Below are 17,952 nucleotides of genomic sequence, written 5' to 3'. Positions count from 1 at the left end.
AGCTAGATTATTCCTCCATAGGACAGTTTGCTTCTTGACTGACTCTGAAGCGCCAGCCTGGCAGAGTTGGTTCTTTGGCTTTGAAACTCTTACATTGTTAATTTCTTCTCCTCACCAAAGTTAGCGACTTAGTGGAGAAAAGGGCAATTGGACAGATCCATTGTCTTTGCCAATAGGCAGATGGATATCCTTAACTTATGCTCAATGGTGCACTTTACAAAGGGTAAATGGGCCATTCAAAGCCTTAAAGGGAGGTCCTTTTACCTCACTATTTCTTTTACCTGTAGTTTACATATTGAAATTCCATCAAGTAAATTGATGGACTCAGATAAGCAGGGTCCCCTGTTCAACTCCTTGATATGAAAGCAAGAGTCACCAAAATTATTTGATTAAAAACAGAAAAGCAAATCAGTGGAAAAGTCTAGAAGCAAAAAAACAGAAGCAAGTGAAAACAGCTCAACATTTGGTAAACCTAGGAACATGAATTATTCAAAGACTCCATTTTCTATTAAAAAAAAACCTTTTGCCAAAACAGGAAATCAATTTGATAGAAATTAGATTTAGAGATGGAGTTGTGAACTGACCCAGCCATTCTGTAGATCATTTTGGAACTACACCCAAAGGACTATAAAGGTTTGCATACCAAGGTTTGAGCCAACAATATCACTACTAGGTCTATAACCCAAAGAGATGAAAAAGAGAGAGAGAGAGAGAGAGAGAGAGAGAGAGAGAGAGAGAGAGAGAGAGAGAGAGAGAGAGAGAGAGAGAGAGAGAGAGAGAGAGAGAGAGAGAGAGAGAGAGAGAGAGAGAGAGAGAAGAGAGAGAGAGAGAGAGAGAGAGAAAGAGAGAGGAGAGAGAGAGAGAGAGAGAGAGAGAGAGAGAGAGAGAGGAGAGAGAGAGAAAGAGAAAAGGACCTATTTGTATAATACACATATATGTATACACACACACACACATACACACACCCATATGGCAGTTTGTTTGTGGTAGCAAAAAGTTGGAAACTGAAGGCATGTGCACCAATTTGGGAATGGCTGAGCAAGTGGTATATGATTGTAATGGAATACTATTGTGCTATAAGAACTGGTGAGCAGGATAAAAAACCTGGAAAGACTTACATGAACTGATGCACAGTGATGTGAGCAGAACCAGCAGAACATTGTACACAATAATAGTAATATTGTATGTGAATTGTGAATGACTTAGCTATTCTCAGCAACACAATGATCCAAGACAATGCCAAAGAACTCATGATGAAAAATGTTATTCATCTCCAGAGAAAGAACTGATAGAGTCTGAATGCAGATTGAGGCATTCTATTTTTACTTCATTTTTTATGTTTTATTTTTGATCTGTGTTTTCTTTTATGACTAATCTGCACATATATAACATATACCAGAGGGCGGAGCCAAGATGGCAGAGTGAAAGCAGTGACTTGCTTGAGCTCTACCCCAAAGCCCTCCAAATACCCTATAAAAAATGGCTCTAAACAAATTCTAAAGTAGCAGAACCCACAAAAAGACAGAGTGAAACAACTTTCCAGCCCAAGACAACCTGATCAGAAAGGTATATTACAAAGGGCAGGGAGAGGAGCACAGTGTGGCAGGCCACAGTGGACTTGGAGCAGGCCTCAGAGGACTGAATCACAGGCAGCTGTGGTGGTTTCCAGACTTCTCAACCCACGAACACCAAAGACAGTTTAGAAGGTCAGTGGGAAAAGTCTATTTCTGCGGTGCTGAGAGAGAAGTGAGGTGGTCTCAGATCTATTCCCTGAGTGGCCCAGGGCAGGGACTGCCTCCTTTGCTTCCGGCCCACAGACTGAGGGGGAATTGGAGTGGCTGATCACAGAGGGATTGCAGGGATCTCTTTGAAAGTGCTGAGGCAGGAATCTCTTGCCTTGCCTGTGCTTGGATATGGGTCACAGCTCTGGGCGATGATCCTGGGGTGAGAAGGAGCACTGTGTGGTGGAGCTTGTAGTGGTTGTACAGACGAAACCCTCCTCACAGTTCCAGGATAGAAAGGAGTGCTTGTGGTCACTAATAGACCAGAGCACAGGCCAGGAAAGGAGTAAACACCTCGCCCCTTATACCACCTTGCAAGAACTGAAAATTTACAGGTCCCTACAAGTATCTCTGAAAACAGCTGTACAAGCCCCCAAAGCTTGGGACAGTACATTCTCCACATTGCAAGCTGACTCTTACCCTAACAAAGAGTTTAAAACTCAAGTAACTGGCCGGGATCATGAGCAAGCAGCACACAAAAAGAGTCAGACTATATTATCTTACTTTGGTGACAAAGAAGACCAAAACATACAACCAGAGGAAGACAACAAAGTCAAAGCCTACATCCAAAGCCTCCAAGAAAAATATGAATCAGTCCCAGGCCTCGGAAGGGCTCAAGAGGGATTTTGAGAAGCAAGTAAGAGAAGTAGAGGAAAAACTGGGAAGAGAAATGAGAGTGATGCAAGAAAATCATGAAAAACAAGTCAACAGCTTGCTAAAGGAGACCCAAAAAATACTGAAGAAAATAACACCTTAAAAAATAGCCTAACCCAAATGGTAAAAGAGGTCCAAAAAGCCAATGAGGAGAAAATGCCCTAAAAAACAATACTGGCCAAATGGGAAAGGAAGTCCAAAAGATTACTGAAGAAAATACTTCCTTAAAAATTAGAATAGAGCAACTGGAAGCTAGTGACTTTATGAGAACTTAAGACACTGCAAAACAAATCCAAAAGAATGAAAAAATAGAAGACAATGTGAAATGCCTCATTGGAAAAACAAGTGACCTGGAAAATAGATCCAGGAGAGAGAATTTAAAAATTATTGGACTGTCTGAAAGCCATGATCAAAAAAAGAGCCTAGACATCATCTTTCAAGAAATTATCAAGGAAAACTGCCCTGATATTTTAGAACCAGAGGGCAAAATAGAAATTGAAAGAATCCACATCTCCTCCTGAAAGAGATCCCCAAAGGAAAACTCCTAGGAATATTGTAGCCAAATTCCAGAGTTCCCAGGTCAAGGAGAAAATATTACAAGCTGCCAGAAGAAACAATTCAAGTACTGTGGAACACAATCAGGATAACACAAGATTTAGCAGCTTCTACATTAAAGGACGAGGGCATGGAATATAATATTCCGGAGGGCAAAGGAGATAGGATTACAACCAAGAATCACCTACCCAGCAAAACTGAGTATAATCCTTCAGGGGAAAAAATGGTCATTCAGTGAAATAGAGGACTTTCAAGCATTCTTGATGAAAAGACCAGAGCTGAATAGAAAATTTGACTTTCAAATACAGACTCAAGTGGAACATGAAGAGGTAAACAGGAAAGAGAAATCATAAGAGACTTATTAAGATTGAACTGTTTACATTCCTGCATGGAAAGATGATATTTATAACTCATGAACCTTTGTCAGTATTAGGGTAGTTGGAGGAAAAAATTATATGTATGTATGTACAGATAGATAGAGGGCACGGGGTGAGTTTAAGATGAAGGGGTCATATCTGGAGAATAAAATTAAGGGATGAGAGAGGATCATACTCAGTGAAGGAGAAAGGGAGAGGTAGAATGGGGTAAATTATCTCACAAAAAACCAGAAAAGAAAAGGCTCTTACAGTGGAGGGGAAACAGGGGAAGGTGAGAGGGAGTGATGAATCTTATTCTCATAGGATTTGGCTTAAGGAGGGAATAACATACACATTCAATTGGGTATGGAAATCTGTCTTACCCTACAGGAAAATAGGGGGAGAAGGACAAGAGAGCAGGGGGATAGAGAGGAGGGCAGATTGGGAAAGGGGTAATCAGAAGTAAATACTTCTGAGGAGGGACAGGGTCAAAAGAAAGAATAGATAGATGGGAGGGCAGGATAGGATTAAGGGGAATAGAGTTAGTTTTTCACAAATGCCTACTATGCAAGTGTTTTGCATAACTGCACATGTATAACCTATATTAAGTTGCCTTTTCAATGAGGGTGGGTGGTGAGGGAGGGAGAAAATTTGGAACCCAAAGTTTTAAATACACATGTTTAAAAAAAATGTTTTCACATCCAACTGGGAAATAAGAAATACAGGAAATGGTGGACAGAAATGTATCCTGCCCTACAGGAAAATAGAAGGGGAAAGGTATAAGAGAAGTGGGAGAGAGATAGAAGGGAGGGCAGACTAGGGGAAGGGGTATTCAGAATGCATGCCATCTTGGGATGGTGGGGAGGGGCAAGATGGGGTGAAAATTTGGAACTCAAAATCTTGTGGAAGTAAATGTTGAAAACTAAAAATAAATAAATTTATATTAAAAAAAAACACATACCAAATTGCTTATAGTCTTAGGGAGGGATAGGAGAGAGAGGAAGGGAGAGAATTTGGAACTCAAAATTAAAAATAAAGAATGCTAAAATTGTTTTTTAAATGTAATTGGAAAAATATTATTAAAAAAAGAAATTAGGTTTAAAGCAACATCTTCTACCACTTACCATAATAATCTCAAAATTGATAGCTGACCTGATTATGCCAAAGGCCATTAGAAGTCACTCCATAAAAATTTTAGAAGAGAATGAGATTAAGTGCCTCTCACAGCTGTGGTTACAGGGAGAACTATTAACCAAACAAGGAATAGAGGAGTTGATAAAATATAAAATAGACAATTTGACTACATAAATAAAAATAACACCAATAATTATGATGATGACAATGATGATGATGATGATGATAATGATAATGATAGCAAGCACTTAATCAATAGAGATAGAAGAGATATAGTAAAATGTGAATTAAATTTACATCAAATACTGCTGGGAAGTAGCACCAATAAATAACATCAAGAATTATTGTGGAATAGAAACCGGTTGAAGAACCAAACATGCACTTTTCAAAAGATTTTCAGATAATAAATGGCCACACGAAAACATGACCCAAATTGGTAATAGAGATAAGTGGCCCCAGTGCTTAACACAGTGGCTCTCAGGAAATGCTTGTTGATTCAGATGCAAATTAAAACAATTCTGAGCCTTCACCTCCCTCCATCCAAGAGGGAAAAGATAAAAAAAGGGAAAAGTAAATTTTGAAAAGGATTTGGGAAGACAGGAACACTGATGCAGTATTGGTAGAGTTACAAAATGGTCCAGCCATTCTTTGGAAATATGCACGAAAAATGTCCAAGCTGTTCATACTCTTTTTCCGAGTATTACCATTACTAGGCCTACACATTAAAGAAGTAAAAGATAAAAATCAAAGGTCTAATCATATCAAAATATTTATAGCAGCATGCTGTGTGATAGTCAAAACTGGAAACAAAGTGGGTACCCACTGATTTAGGGAAATGACTGAAATATAATTTCGCAGTAAAAATGAGAAACATGAAGAATTTAGAGAAATGTAGAAGATTAGTATGCATTGATTCCAAGCAAGACAAACAGAACCATGGCCACAATATAAAGAATGACTACAACAATGTAAATTTAAAAAAATCACTAAAAGGAAGGTAAAACTCTAAGTAATAGATCAACTAGTAAAAGTCTCAGGTAAGAGAGAATGAAATATATTCTCTTCCCTTATGCCAGAGAGGTTGGGGGATATTAGGACACAATATCACATATATTGTGAGACACTCTTTGCTTGGGATATTTTGCTTAATTGTTCAGTCTGGAACAGAGGGATATGGGTATGTAAAATGGGTATGTAAAGACAAAAGGAATCAATAAAACACTTTAAAATAAAAAACTTAAAAAAATAATAAGTGAGGTAGAACTTATGGTCTCAGTATCTAGTTCTGACATTCTACACCTTCAGTCATCTATTTCTTTAAAGAAAGAAGAGAGATTCATTACTCATCTCTTTTTCCCTGAGACTAGTCATTGTAATTACACAGCATTTGACTTTGCTTTAGTGTCTGTTTTATTTACACTGTAATAATCATCAATTTGCCAAGTCCTGAGAGTTTCTCCATCACCAATGACACATGGTCCAGGAAGAAAGCAGACTGCTTGATTGTTATGATCAGATCCATATATAGCTACTCAATACTCCTCAATAGTGAGTCACCAATCACCCATTTCTGCTTCCTGCAAAGGTTACTGGACAGTGTCTCACCCCATGGCTCCTGCGGATACATTCATTATGCCATCATCTATCTAAGATCTTACACTTTCTATTCTATGTCAACCATAGAATCACAGGATGTCAAAGCTAGATAGAATCTTAGAACATAGAATATCAGAATTAGACTGTTAGACATAGAATACAGAATTTCAAAACTGGCAAGGACTTTAGAGTATCAGGTCCACTTTATAACGGTATTATGCAACTAATAATTAAAATTTATACAGCAGGTTAAGGTTTACATAGAAAGTCAAACATGGAATTGTAGTGCTGGGAATAACTTTAGGACAAAAGATACATAATATTAAGTCTCAAAGTAATTTTAATTCAGATAATATGGAAATCCAGAACTAGGAAGGACCTTAGATACTATTGATTTCAGATGAAAAAAAAAAAAAGGAACAGGAGCAGCTGGGCCCTGGAGTCAGGAGGACCTGAGTTCAAATCCAGCCTCAGCTACCTGTGTGACCTGGGGCATGTCACTTAACCCCAATTTTCTCAAAAATTAAAAAAAAAATTAAAAAGGAACAAACAACTGAAAGATGGAAAAGTGAAGTGGCTTACCCCAAGGTCTCATATCTAGTAAGTGGCAGAGATGGCATTAGGCCCGAGTTCTTACTTTCCGGCAAGAAGGATAAAGGAGATGGTACAGAAAGGGCATTTGTAAAGGGTGGTCAGTGATTGTCTTGGAGAGGAAGCACTGAAGTAAACCCTATGAAGGAGAAAGCGTGACTCCTAATATCAGTGCTTGTGACAACATTTCATTCACCCCATGTTAGTCCTAGCTTCACAAAGGAATGGCACCTAAGGTGAACCTTGAAGGAAGATGAGCAATCAGAAAGGCAGAGATGAGCAATGAAGACAGGTAGGCATGGGAGCCAGTCTATGCAAAAGCACAGAGGTAAGCGATGGATTGTGTAGCTGGAGGAACGGCTAACAGTTGAATTTGATTGGAATATAGAGTGAATGAAACAGAATAAAATGAAACAAGATTGGAAAGGTGGAGGGGGTGCTTAAGAGAAAACTGCATTATTCAATCAATTACAAGACACTTAGAAGATGACAGTAATTTGCTTACACAAAACAGAACTGCTTCTATTGTGCCTGCCCTATCCAATGTTGCTATATTTGGATGCTTTTGTTGGCAGCCAGAGACCATAACCAGTCCTGTGCTGTGAATGGCACTTAGCACATTTGGGTCAGTCATACGCATTTATTAAGAAAACCATCAAGACAATAGGGCTGCTAATGGTGAGAAACTGCAGACACTCACCTTTGATGGACAGTGCTGGGCACATCAGAGGTGGGTCTTGATGCATTTCTACTTGGTGACTGGTCACTCAATTCGGTTTGCTTCTGAAGCTTGTAATTGTCCATCCTTTCAGCTGAAAGAAAAGTACTTCCATTAAACCATCAGTTCAAAATAACTCTCTTCCGAACTTTGTGTGACAAGTGAAATATATATATCTTTTCACAGCCAAGTAGTCACACATTTCTCTTGAGATCTTATTAATTTGACTAGGAAAAAAATCTTTCAAAGATAAATTTTACTTGAGAACTTCTTAAGATTTTAACCAATTGTAGTTTAGCGAGAACAAGTTTGATGTATGAAAAAGGGCCCTAGACTGGAAGTCTGTAGACATAGGTTGTTAATGTTCGCTTTGTTCTTAGGAGCTGTGTGACCTTGTTCAAGTGACTTCATAATAACAGTAGTAATTTCGGTTTACTTATTTGTAAAATGAGACAGTCATGCTAGTTTACCCCTTTCAGCTCTAAATCTATGACCCCACTACTTAAATTATAATAATCACTCATTACATTTCACTGACAAGCAGTGTGGCATAATGGTCTTGTCAAGTTCCAGTGGATGCTCTGGTATATTGGCTGCATGACCATAGAAAAGTCATTTCAATTCTCATTGCCACAGGCAACATTTTTAGATTGGCAGCTGTTGTTCTATTTTTGTGGGGGGAGCTTCTTCATCTGGACCTCCTTACACAGATGAAATCACAGGTTCTTTAAATATTTTTACTTGAAGAATCCATGATTCTTTGCAGAGATAAGAGGCTGTGGGTATGGACCATACCATACTGCTTTTTCCAGACAAAAGGTTATAAACTGTTGCTAGGCCCAAAGCTGAGGCCCAGTCCATACACAGAATTTCTTTAACTCTGAATGTCAGAATTGGATGGGACCATAAATATATAGAACACAGAATGGGAGAGCTAGAAGAGACTTCAGATATAGAAGAAGGCATAATGAGGTCCATTTGGTGAACATAATAGATTTTGACTTAATATAAGTAATAACTCCCTAACAATTAGCACTATCCAGAAATGGAATGGCCTACCTAAAGGAGTAGTGGTTTTCCCATTATTACAGGTTTTCAGTTAGGGACTGGATGACAACCTGTTGGAGATCTTGGAGAGGGAATTCCTTTTTGGGTATCAGTTGGACTAGATGCCCTCTCAACTTCTATGAAAAGGTCAGAGCTAAAAGAGACATTAGAACAAGAAGCAAACAATACAAGCTATAGAAGTGGTCTTGTAGATCACTTCATCTAATCCCCTCATTTTACGGACGAAATAAAGACCTGAAGAGGGGAAGGATGTACCATGTCCAAGGTCACATACATATCAAAACACAGGGATGAAAATTCACGTTGCTTCACTCTCAGTCCAGTATTTCTAACTACATGAATGAACAACAATTTTAAATACTTATTCACAACTCTTGAAGATACAAGATATTGAGGAAGGATACTCCTCTTTTCTTTAATTAATAATTATAATAATAGCAACAACAAATAGCTAACATTTACATAGTGCTTACTATGTGCCATTCACCGTGCTAAGTGCTTTAGACTTATTATCTCATCTGATTCTGACAACTTTAGGAGGTTAATCCCCATTTTAAAGATGAGGAAACTGAGGCAAATAAGTGACTTGCCTAGGGCCATATAGACAGTTAAATGTCTGAGGCTGGATTTGAACTCAGTTTTTCTGACTCTAGGTCAGATACTCTATCCAACATGCCACCTAGCCAACCCAATTAATTAGCTAGAGGCAGTTGGTTGTGCAGTGGACGGAGTTCTGGACCTGGAATCAGGAATACCTGAGTTCAAATCCAGCCTCAGACACCATCTGTGTGACTATGGACAAGTCATTTAATCTCCCTGCCTCATTTTCCCCAACTGTAAAATGAGGATAATAGCACCTACCCTGCAGGGTTGTTGTGAGGATCAAATGAGATAATATTTGTGAAAAAGACTTATTAGTATAGTGCCTAGGACCTAGTAGCTACTATATAAATGCCTATTCTCCTCTCTCTTTTACCACTAGCCCATTTAATTTGGGAAATCATTAATTTCTGGATAGTTTGCTATTATTCAATGTATTTCTAGAGGTCAAATCCAATTAAAAATCATTTATTCTCCAAAGTAAACTCAACAACGATGTCGACTCTCAGAAAGAAAATCAGACCACAGAGAGTGGGGTACCCTGTAATGCCTTGAGCTGATGGAGTTTTCTCTCTTCGTGACCCTGCATGATTTTCCCAATTTGTTGGTAGTAACTGTGGACGAGCCTGTTAACATTGCTGCTGGTCACATATACGCTTTCTACAGCTGCTTCTATCAATGTCCCCTGTTCCAAAAAGAAAAAGGGAAGGATACGGTTTTAGATAGGTATCAGGATACAGTCTTTCCACCTCCATGCTGTTGCTCACCGGGCTCCTTATGCATGAGTTAGGGTGGTGGTGATGTGAATGTAGAGAAGGTTGCAAATAGGGTGGTATTGTGGGGGGAGAATAGACAAAAGTTGGCAGTTTAGGGGGAACTAGGGAAAGAGCCAAGGATGATGAGATGAACTTTTTAACAGAAGAAAAGAAAGGAAAAAGCATCATTGAAACACCTAAAATTATGCCCAGAAAAGAACAGATAGAAGTAAAGAGAGAAACACAGACAAGCTGAATAGCTTCTAAAAACATGTTGAATTTATTAAATGCTTTTTAAAAAAGAGCTATAGATATAGGAATTTGCATTTTCACATATGATTCTATTTTTCTGCTGTGTTTATAAAAATGTTCACGGAGGGGAATGTTTAAGTTTAGAATTTTTTTAGAAAAATTAAGAACAAAGAGTCATAGATGACTCCCAGACTGTAAACCCCTGTGTGCTGAGAACCGTGCCAAGCAGAGGAAGAATGGTGAAACACATTTTTCAGAAAACACGCCCCATGTCAATATGAACTTTACATGCTAGTGGCAGAGATCAATAAAATAATTGGTAACATTTATGTGATACTTTAAGATTTGCAAAATGCTTTACAGATATATTATTATCATAACAACTTTGGGAGGTAGGTATCATTATCACCCCATTTTACAGATAAGGAAATGGAAATAGATGGCAAATTGACTTGCTTAGAGTCCCACAGCTAGTAAGTATCTGAGGAAGGAGCTGAATTCAAGATCTACTTGACTTCAGGTCTCACATTCTAACCACTGTATCACCTCTCTGCCTCCCAATAGTAACACCACTGTGCTGTCAGAGGTGCATGATATCAGGCTATTTATGTGAGGTCTGAAGGGGACATTTCATCAAAGCGAGAACTTGAGAAGATCTCCCTTCTCTGTAACTCTCTGCCACCATAGGTGGCCGTTTATATGTTGGCCACCGTGACTTCTAGCAAGTAGGTGTGTCTGTTAGCTATGATGAGAGTCAAAGAATAAGCAGGAACCTTCAGAGGGAGAAAAAGTATCAGCCACCTTCCTCTTGCTTTCAAAGCCATCAAGGAAAATTTTGAAACATCTCTTAAACATCTCTTGAGCAGGCTGCAAGCAGAGTGGATAAGATGCTAGCATTTAAAATTCTAAAACTTGGGTATGAGACTGAGATCTATGTCTGATTAGCTGTGTTACCTCCCTGGTAGTATTAATAACTCGCATTTATATAGAGATGTAAAGATGAGAAAGCATTTTTCTCAATATGAGTGGAAAAGTACTATATGACAGATGATGAAATTATAGGTTAGGAAGGGAAAGTGATTTGCCCTGTGTCACACAACTTCGTAACAGGATGAATCAGAAAATGGAACTGGGTCTTTTAACTCCAAATCCAATGTTCTTTCCACTATAGAATGCCGGCTTTCTGAGCCTCACTTTCCTCATCTATCAAATGGCTACAATAATACTGCATATTTCAAAGGGTTAGCATGAGGATTAAATAAGGCAATGCACATAAAGTATTTTTCAAACTACAAAGTGTTATGAAAATGTGTATTATTTTTTAGTCAAGGATCAATATGATTTCCTCCTTAAGGCATTATTCAGGCACTACTTTTGAATTATGTGATTATGAAAATCTTTTCATGTCTTTTTATTTTTAAAACATTTTATTGATGCATTTTATCTTTATATCAAGTCATTTCAACACCTCTCTCCCCAGTTGACCTTTCTTTGTGATTAAAAACAAATTAAGCACAAATATTTGAGTGACTGCATTTCACAATGTATATATCAGTTTGTCCCAGTAACCCAACATCTCTCTACTGTGAGGGAAAGACATGTTATGTTATCTGCTTTCTGGTAACTTCACCGTTTTTCAATTACCCAGCATTCAAACTTCTTTTTCATTTATATCATTATACTCTGAGTATATTGGTTTCTTGGTTCCACTTATTTCATTATGCATCATTTAATATAATATAAATCTTCTCATGTTTCTTGGATTCCTCAGTTACCTTTTCTTACTGCACAATATATTCAATAACTTTCATAAATCATAGTTTTCCATCTGCCTCTTCTGTTTCCCTCTCCCCAATTTTTGTTATGACAAATTTATCAAGGAGTTCCAGAGTCCCTCTTACCTTAAAATCATCTCTGTCTTTGGCTCGGCTTTTGGCCATATCACACCGAGCATGCTCAAGCAAGGCCTCTCCAATCACCTGCTGCATGTGTTGGTGAAGAAACTGTATACATTCCTGTACTTCCACAATGAACTGCTGATGGAATTCCAAACGTGTCTGTTGAGTTTCCTCCTTTACTTTCCTCTCTTCTTCCAGGATACGAGACTCCTACAGAGGTAATGAAAAGGAAACGGATGCTAACTTTCCCTCAACTGGATTGAGAGAGCCCTTTTACTATTATTTTTTTCTTTTAAAAATGGTTTTCTTTTTAAAAGGTAAATTTTTTTTTCATTTTTAAAATTTATTTATTTTGATTTATCAACAATCACTTCCAAAAGCTCTTGATTTTAAAATTTTTCTCCCCCACCCTTCCCACCTCCCTTCCCAAGATGGCATGCCATCTGATATAGGCTGTACATATGCATTCCTATTAAGCATATTTTCACATTATTCATGTTGTAAGTAAGAATTAGCACCAATAGGGGGAACAATCAGAAAGAAGAAATAAAACAAAACAGAAAGAAAAAAAAAGAGCAAATAGTACACTTTGATCTGCATTCAAACTCCACAGTTTTTTCTTTGGATGTGGACAGCATTTTCCATCATAAGGCCTTTGGAGATGTCTTAGGTCCTTGAACTGTTGAGAAGGGCCAAGTCTATTAATATTAGTCATTGAACAACATGGCTGTTACTGTGTACAACATTCTCCTGGTTCTGTTCACTTCACTGAACATCAGACCATACAAGTCTTTCCAGGTTTTTCTGAAGTCCTCCTGATCATCATTTCTTATAGCACAGTATTCCATTACATTCATATACCACAACTTGCTCAGCCATTCCCCAATTGATGGGCATCCTCTCAATTTCCAATTCTTGGCCACCACAAAAAGAGCTGCTATAAATATTTTTGTACATGTGGGTCCTTTTCCCATTTGTATGATCTCTTTGGGACATAGCCCTAGAAGTGCTATTGCTGGATCAAAGGGTATGTACATTTTTATAGACCTTTGGGCATAGTTCCAAATTGTGCTCCAAAATGGTTGGATCATTTCACAACTCCATCAACAAGTGTTCCAAATTTCCCACATCTTCTCCAACATTTGTCATTGTCACGTTGGCCAATCTGATAGGTGTGATGTGGTACCTCAGAGTTGTTTTGATTTGCATTTCTCTAATCAATAACGATTTAGAGCATTTTTTCATATGACTATAGATGGCTTTAATTTCTTCATCTGAGAACTGCCTGTTTATACCCTTTGACCATTTAGCAACTGGGGAATGACATATTCTTATAAATTTGACTTACTTCTCTATTTGTTTTAGAAATAAGGCCCTTATCAGAGAGACTGGTTGTAAAAATTCTTTCCCAATTTTCTGCTTTCCTTCTAATCTTGGTTGCACTGGCTTTGTGCAAAAACTTTTCAATTTAATGTAATCAAAGTTATCTATTTTGCCTTTCATAATGTTCTCTACCTCCTGTTTGGTCATGAATTCTTCTGCTCTCCATAAATCTGATAGGTAAACTATCCCTTGCTCTCCCAGATTGCTATAGATGTCAGAAAAACCAGGAAAGATTTACATGAACTGAGGCTGAGTAAAGAGAGAAGAACCAAGAGAACATTGTACACAGTAGCAGTAACACTGTGTGATGATCAACTATGATAGATTTAGCTCTTCTCAGCAATATGATGATCCAAGATAATTCCAAAAAACGTATGCTGTAAAATGCTATCCACATCCAGAAAAAATAACGGATGGAGTCTGAATGCAGATGAAAGCATACTATTTTCACTCTCTTGCTTTTTTTGTGTGTTTTTTTCCCCTTTTTTCTGTTTCTTCTTTCACAACAGGACTAATGTGGAAATATATTTAACATGATTGCACATGTATAACCTATATCAGATTGTTTGCTGTCTTGGGGAGTAGGAGGAAAAGGAGGAGAGAGGAGAGGGAAGGAGGGAGAAAAACTTGGAACTTCAAATCTTATAAAAATGAATGTTGAAAACTATCTTTACATGTAATTGGAAAAAATAAAATACTATTTACATTTTTAAAAAAAAGATTGTGTCTCTCAGACTAGGTATCCTCAGATTTGGGATACTCATGGGTCTGGTCCCATGGGAGCTTAGACCTGCTCTGTTTCAAAACCTGGACAAGTCTGCCACTCTTTGGGCAACTTGGTGGCGTCCTGTTCCCCAAACGGCTCACCACATTAATGCCTAACTTAGCACAGACATCCAACAGGTATAAGCCTATTGCAACTCAGAGTTCCTGAACTCAGTGATATGCCATCCTCAGCCTCCTGAGTAGCTGGGAGTATAGGAGTGTGCCTGAGATGTTAAGAGGTAACTACATCATTCAAGGTCCACTTCAAGTTCCATGACCTCCATGAAAGCATTCTGGGCAAAATGATTTCTCCTTTTCCTGATTGCCCACAGAGAGCTCCCAGATTTTTTTTTCACATAATTTAAGACTTATAGACTGTCAGTGGTATAAAGAACCTAAGATTCTCAGAGGTAGTAGGGGTCTTAGACCACAGAACACAAAGACTACCAAACGTTAGACCTGGAAAGGATTTTAGAACACAGCATTTCAGAACCCACAGTGACCTTAGAACACAGAACATAGAATGTTAAGGTTCAAAGAGTGTTCAGAGACCTAGTTTAATCCACTCTTTTTATTAGTGAGGAAGGCCCCCCAAAGCAAGAGGTTATACCACACCAGTTCTCCAAGCTCCCAACTGGATGCTTATTTTGCTATAGTATCTTTGAATTTTGATTCTATACTGCTTTGTATTTCAAAACTTTGCTCTAATGTCTTATTTATCATTTTAACTATATAAGCCTTGCTTCCCTACTGAATTGCAAGTTCAGGGTCAGATATATATAGATACAGATATATGCACACACACATATATGTATATATGTATATACACATATACATACACACATATACATACACACACATACATATATTTATGCAGCTTTGGCTACCCTAAGTACTAGGGAAAAACAATTTAAATCGATTTTTTTTTCAAACCATTGAAAAAGGAAACTCTATTGAGTGACCTCAAAAGACTATTTATCATAGTTCAATTCAGTTATTTGTCACTGTGGGCAAGCCCCTTTCTGTTTCTAGATCTGTTTCCATCGATCCATCGATCCATCCACATCACACACACACACACACACACACACACACACACACACACATACACACAACCATGTTATATGTTGTATATATGACATATACATAATATATATTATGTACATATACACACATATGCATGTATGCATATATGTGTGTGTATATCTATCTATCTATCTCTCTATCTATGGAGAGAGAGAGAAAGAGAGAGAGAGAGAGAGAGAGAGAGAGAGAGAGAGAGAGAGAGAGCGAGAGCGAGCACATTTGGATGAGATGTGCCTCAGAGATCCATTCCAACTCTGAGATCCTATGATTTGACGATGAAATGCTATCTGAGGTTGCTTGCACATTTAACAGTCTCTGACTCTTAGACGATTCATTCTGTGAAAGTGCTGTCTTAAGGCAGCAGCTGATGACTTTGTCTCATATTGACCAGACTGACACACAGGAAAGAGAGGCCAGCTGACCAAGCATCCTCTTCTGTCAGCACCTTAGACTGCTAACTGAGAAACTTCACAAGTACAAAGAATGAATTCAAAATATTACTGACCTTTGGTGATGCTGAAGGCCTTGCTAAGGACACTGTGGCACTAATGGTGTCAAAGAAGTTGGTTCAAATCAGGATGAGTAGACTGTTAGAATTTGGGACCAGAGGGAAGTCAGAGAAGGACACTGACATGTAAGCATACTGTTTCTAGGCATAGGGGATGGATCTCTATTAACAAATAGGAATCAGAAGCCATAGTTGATATTCGAATATCCACCATAGCGAAACATGGGTTTTTCATCATAGATTTATGTGAAGAATTGATAGTTTTTTGTACCTGTTTAATTTTCCTCATCAATATCATCTTCTACCTTTGGCAAATCAGATTTAAACCATCAGACTTCAGCATTTAATCTATGAATGATAAATCAATGAATTAAGGAAATCGGAAAGAGCATATAAAGTAAGTGAGAAGATTGGCGAGATCTGTTGCTTCATCCTTTGGAGGTGGTGGCCACAAGAAAAGCTACTGGATTTAAAGAAAATAGATGACAGCATAAAAAATAATAATTACATGAATAATTCATTTTTCAAAGTGCTGTACTTAGAATAACCTTGGGAAGGCAGCAGTGCCACATTCTAATTTCCCCATCTTATGGGGAATAAAACTAAGGCTTGGAGACTTGCTTAGGTCATATTGGTTAGTAAGTGGCATAGTCAGGGCTCAGACCCAAGTCTTCACCTGAAGAATTATTATATCACAATGAAAAGAGCTTGTTTCTGAACTTTGATTTGTCATCTATCATAGACTTTTCACTACTTTTTTCACAAAGATATTGCTGAAAGCTACATTTTAAGGTCTCAAGCCATTCAATTTTGGTAAAATCTCAGTTATTTGGCCAAGCTCTCTGGAGATAATTTTGGTATGTTTCTGTTTGCTTTTTTTTCAGTCTCCAAGTAATATGAAGTTAGGTTAGATGATTTATTACACCATGAAGTCTCTTCTAGTTTCAACATTCCATGTTTGAAGATCCCTTCCAGCTCTAAAAATCTATAGGATTTTAAAGGGTTTTCCAAATCTAACATTTTAAGCTGTGTTCTAAGTTCTGTGCCAGTGCTAACATCGTATATTCTAAAAGCCCTTCTAGCTCTACCACTCTTTGTTCTATATTCTAAGGTCTCTTAGAGCTCTAACATTCCCTGTTCTAAAGGCTTTGAATAAGATCTAGATATAGAGCTAGAAGAACCTGGCGGCCATGGAGTTCAACCCCCTCATTTGATAAATGAGGAAACTGAGTCACACAGCTAATAAGTATCTGGGGACAGATTTGAATTCAAGTCTTTCTGATTCTAAGTTCAGAACTCTAGTCATTATTCTATGCTCCATTTTTTTTACTAAGTCTATAATTATAATGGCTTACAGAAATAAAGTCCCCACTTCTACAAGTTCTCATAGCAGAGGCAAATTTGTGAAAAGTCTACCTCCACCTGCCAATCATGAAAATGACCTGTCTCCCCACTCAGAGTGAACATTCACATAGAAAAGCTGGTGTGGATGCTGTGTTTTGGTCAGTGAAATCCACCATGGTTACTAAAACTTCTAATTAACCACGTTCATCTTAGGTATGTGACATTCACTGTTCATTTTAAGGCTTAAAGAAATACAGACTCAACAATGAAAAGAATTCCTGGCATAAAAGGGTCCGCTTCAGGTAGGATTGGTAATCAGGGTCCATGACATACTGCTGAATGCTCTGATCACAGGCACTAAGGTGTAGTGTGAAGAAACGAGGACAAAACACAAAATTAAAGCTGTCTTCCCATTGTGCAACACTTTCATTTGGACGTATAAGCCTATTCCTTATAGTTAAAGAAGAGAAAAAAGTCACACAAAATGAACAGTGTAGTCTTCTGTATATTATTTTCCATTGAAAATAAGCATGAAGAAGGAAGCCAGTTGTCCAAAGAATCCTAGGCAGCCTGCAGCCCAATGGAATTCACCCAGACACTGACTTTTTTTACTCTTCTTTATTTACAATTCAGGCAGATGTTTTCTAACTTGACACCTATGGAAACTTCATTCATCATTTTCTGCCATTATAAAAGACACATGTCAACCCTGCATAGCCAAATGGGGGTTTGCCACAGATTTTTTTCTAAAATAAAAGTGACACCTTAGCCTAATCAAAAGGTCCATCATTCTTCTCTTGCCACTAAATAGAACAGCCACTGAAATTGTCCTGGGCTGCCATTCAACAGAGTGCTTTGGAAACAGTCTGAAAAGGAAAAATCCTATTTGGACCTCTGCTCTCGCCTTC

General features: G+C 38.0%; 1 protein-coding gene across 3 annotated transcripts in view; it reads right to left on the bottom strand.

Annotated features, from left to right (window-relative positions):
* The window catches only part of EVC (EvC ciliary complex subunit 1), a 135,764-nt gene that overhangs the window by 14,967 nt on the left and 102,845 nt on the right, over nt 1-17,952 (bottom strand). For all 3 annotated transcript variants that reach the window (XM_020992261.2, XM_020992262.2, XM_020992263.2), the window contains 3 exons: nt 11,962-12,168; nt 9,594-9,738; nt 7,368-7,479 (listed from right to left, as the gene is read on the bottom strand). In XM_020992261.2, coding sequence (XP_020847920.1) covers nt 7,368-7,479; nt 9,594-9,738; nt 11,962-12,168 — 464 coding nt within the window. The remainder of the gene's footprint in view (nt 1-7,367; nt 7,480-9,593; nt 9,739-11,961; nt 12,169-17,952) is intronic.

This window comes from Phascolarctos cinereus, unplaced genomic scaffold (assembly GCF_003287225.1).
Source record: "Phascolarctos cinereus isolate Bilbo 61053 unplaced genomic scaffold, phaCin_HiC Scaffold_9;HRSCAF=440, whole genome shotgun sequence".
NCBI lineage: Eukaryota > Metazoa > Chordata > Mammalia > Diprotodontia > Phascolarctidae > Phascolarctos > Phascolarctos cinereus.
This window is presented reverse-complemented; position numbering and strand designations above follow the sequence as displayed.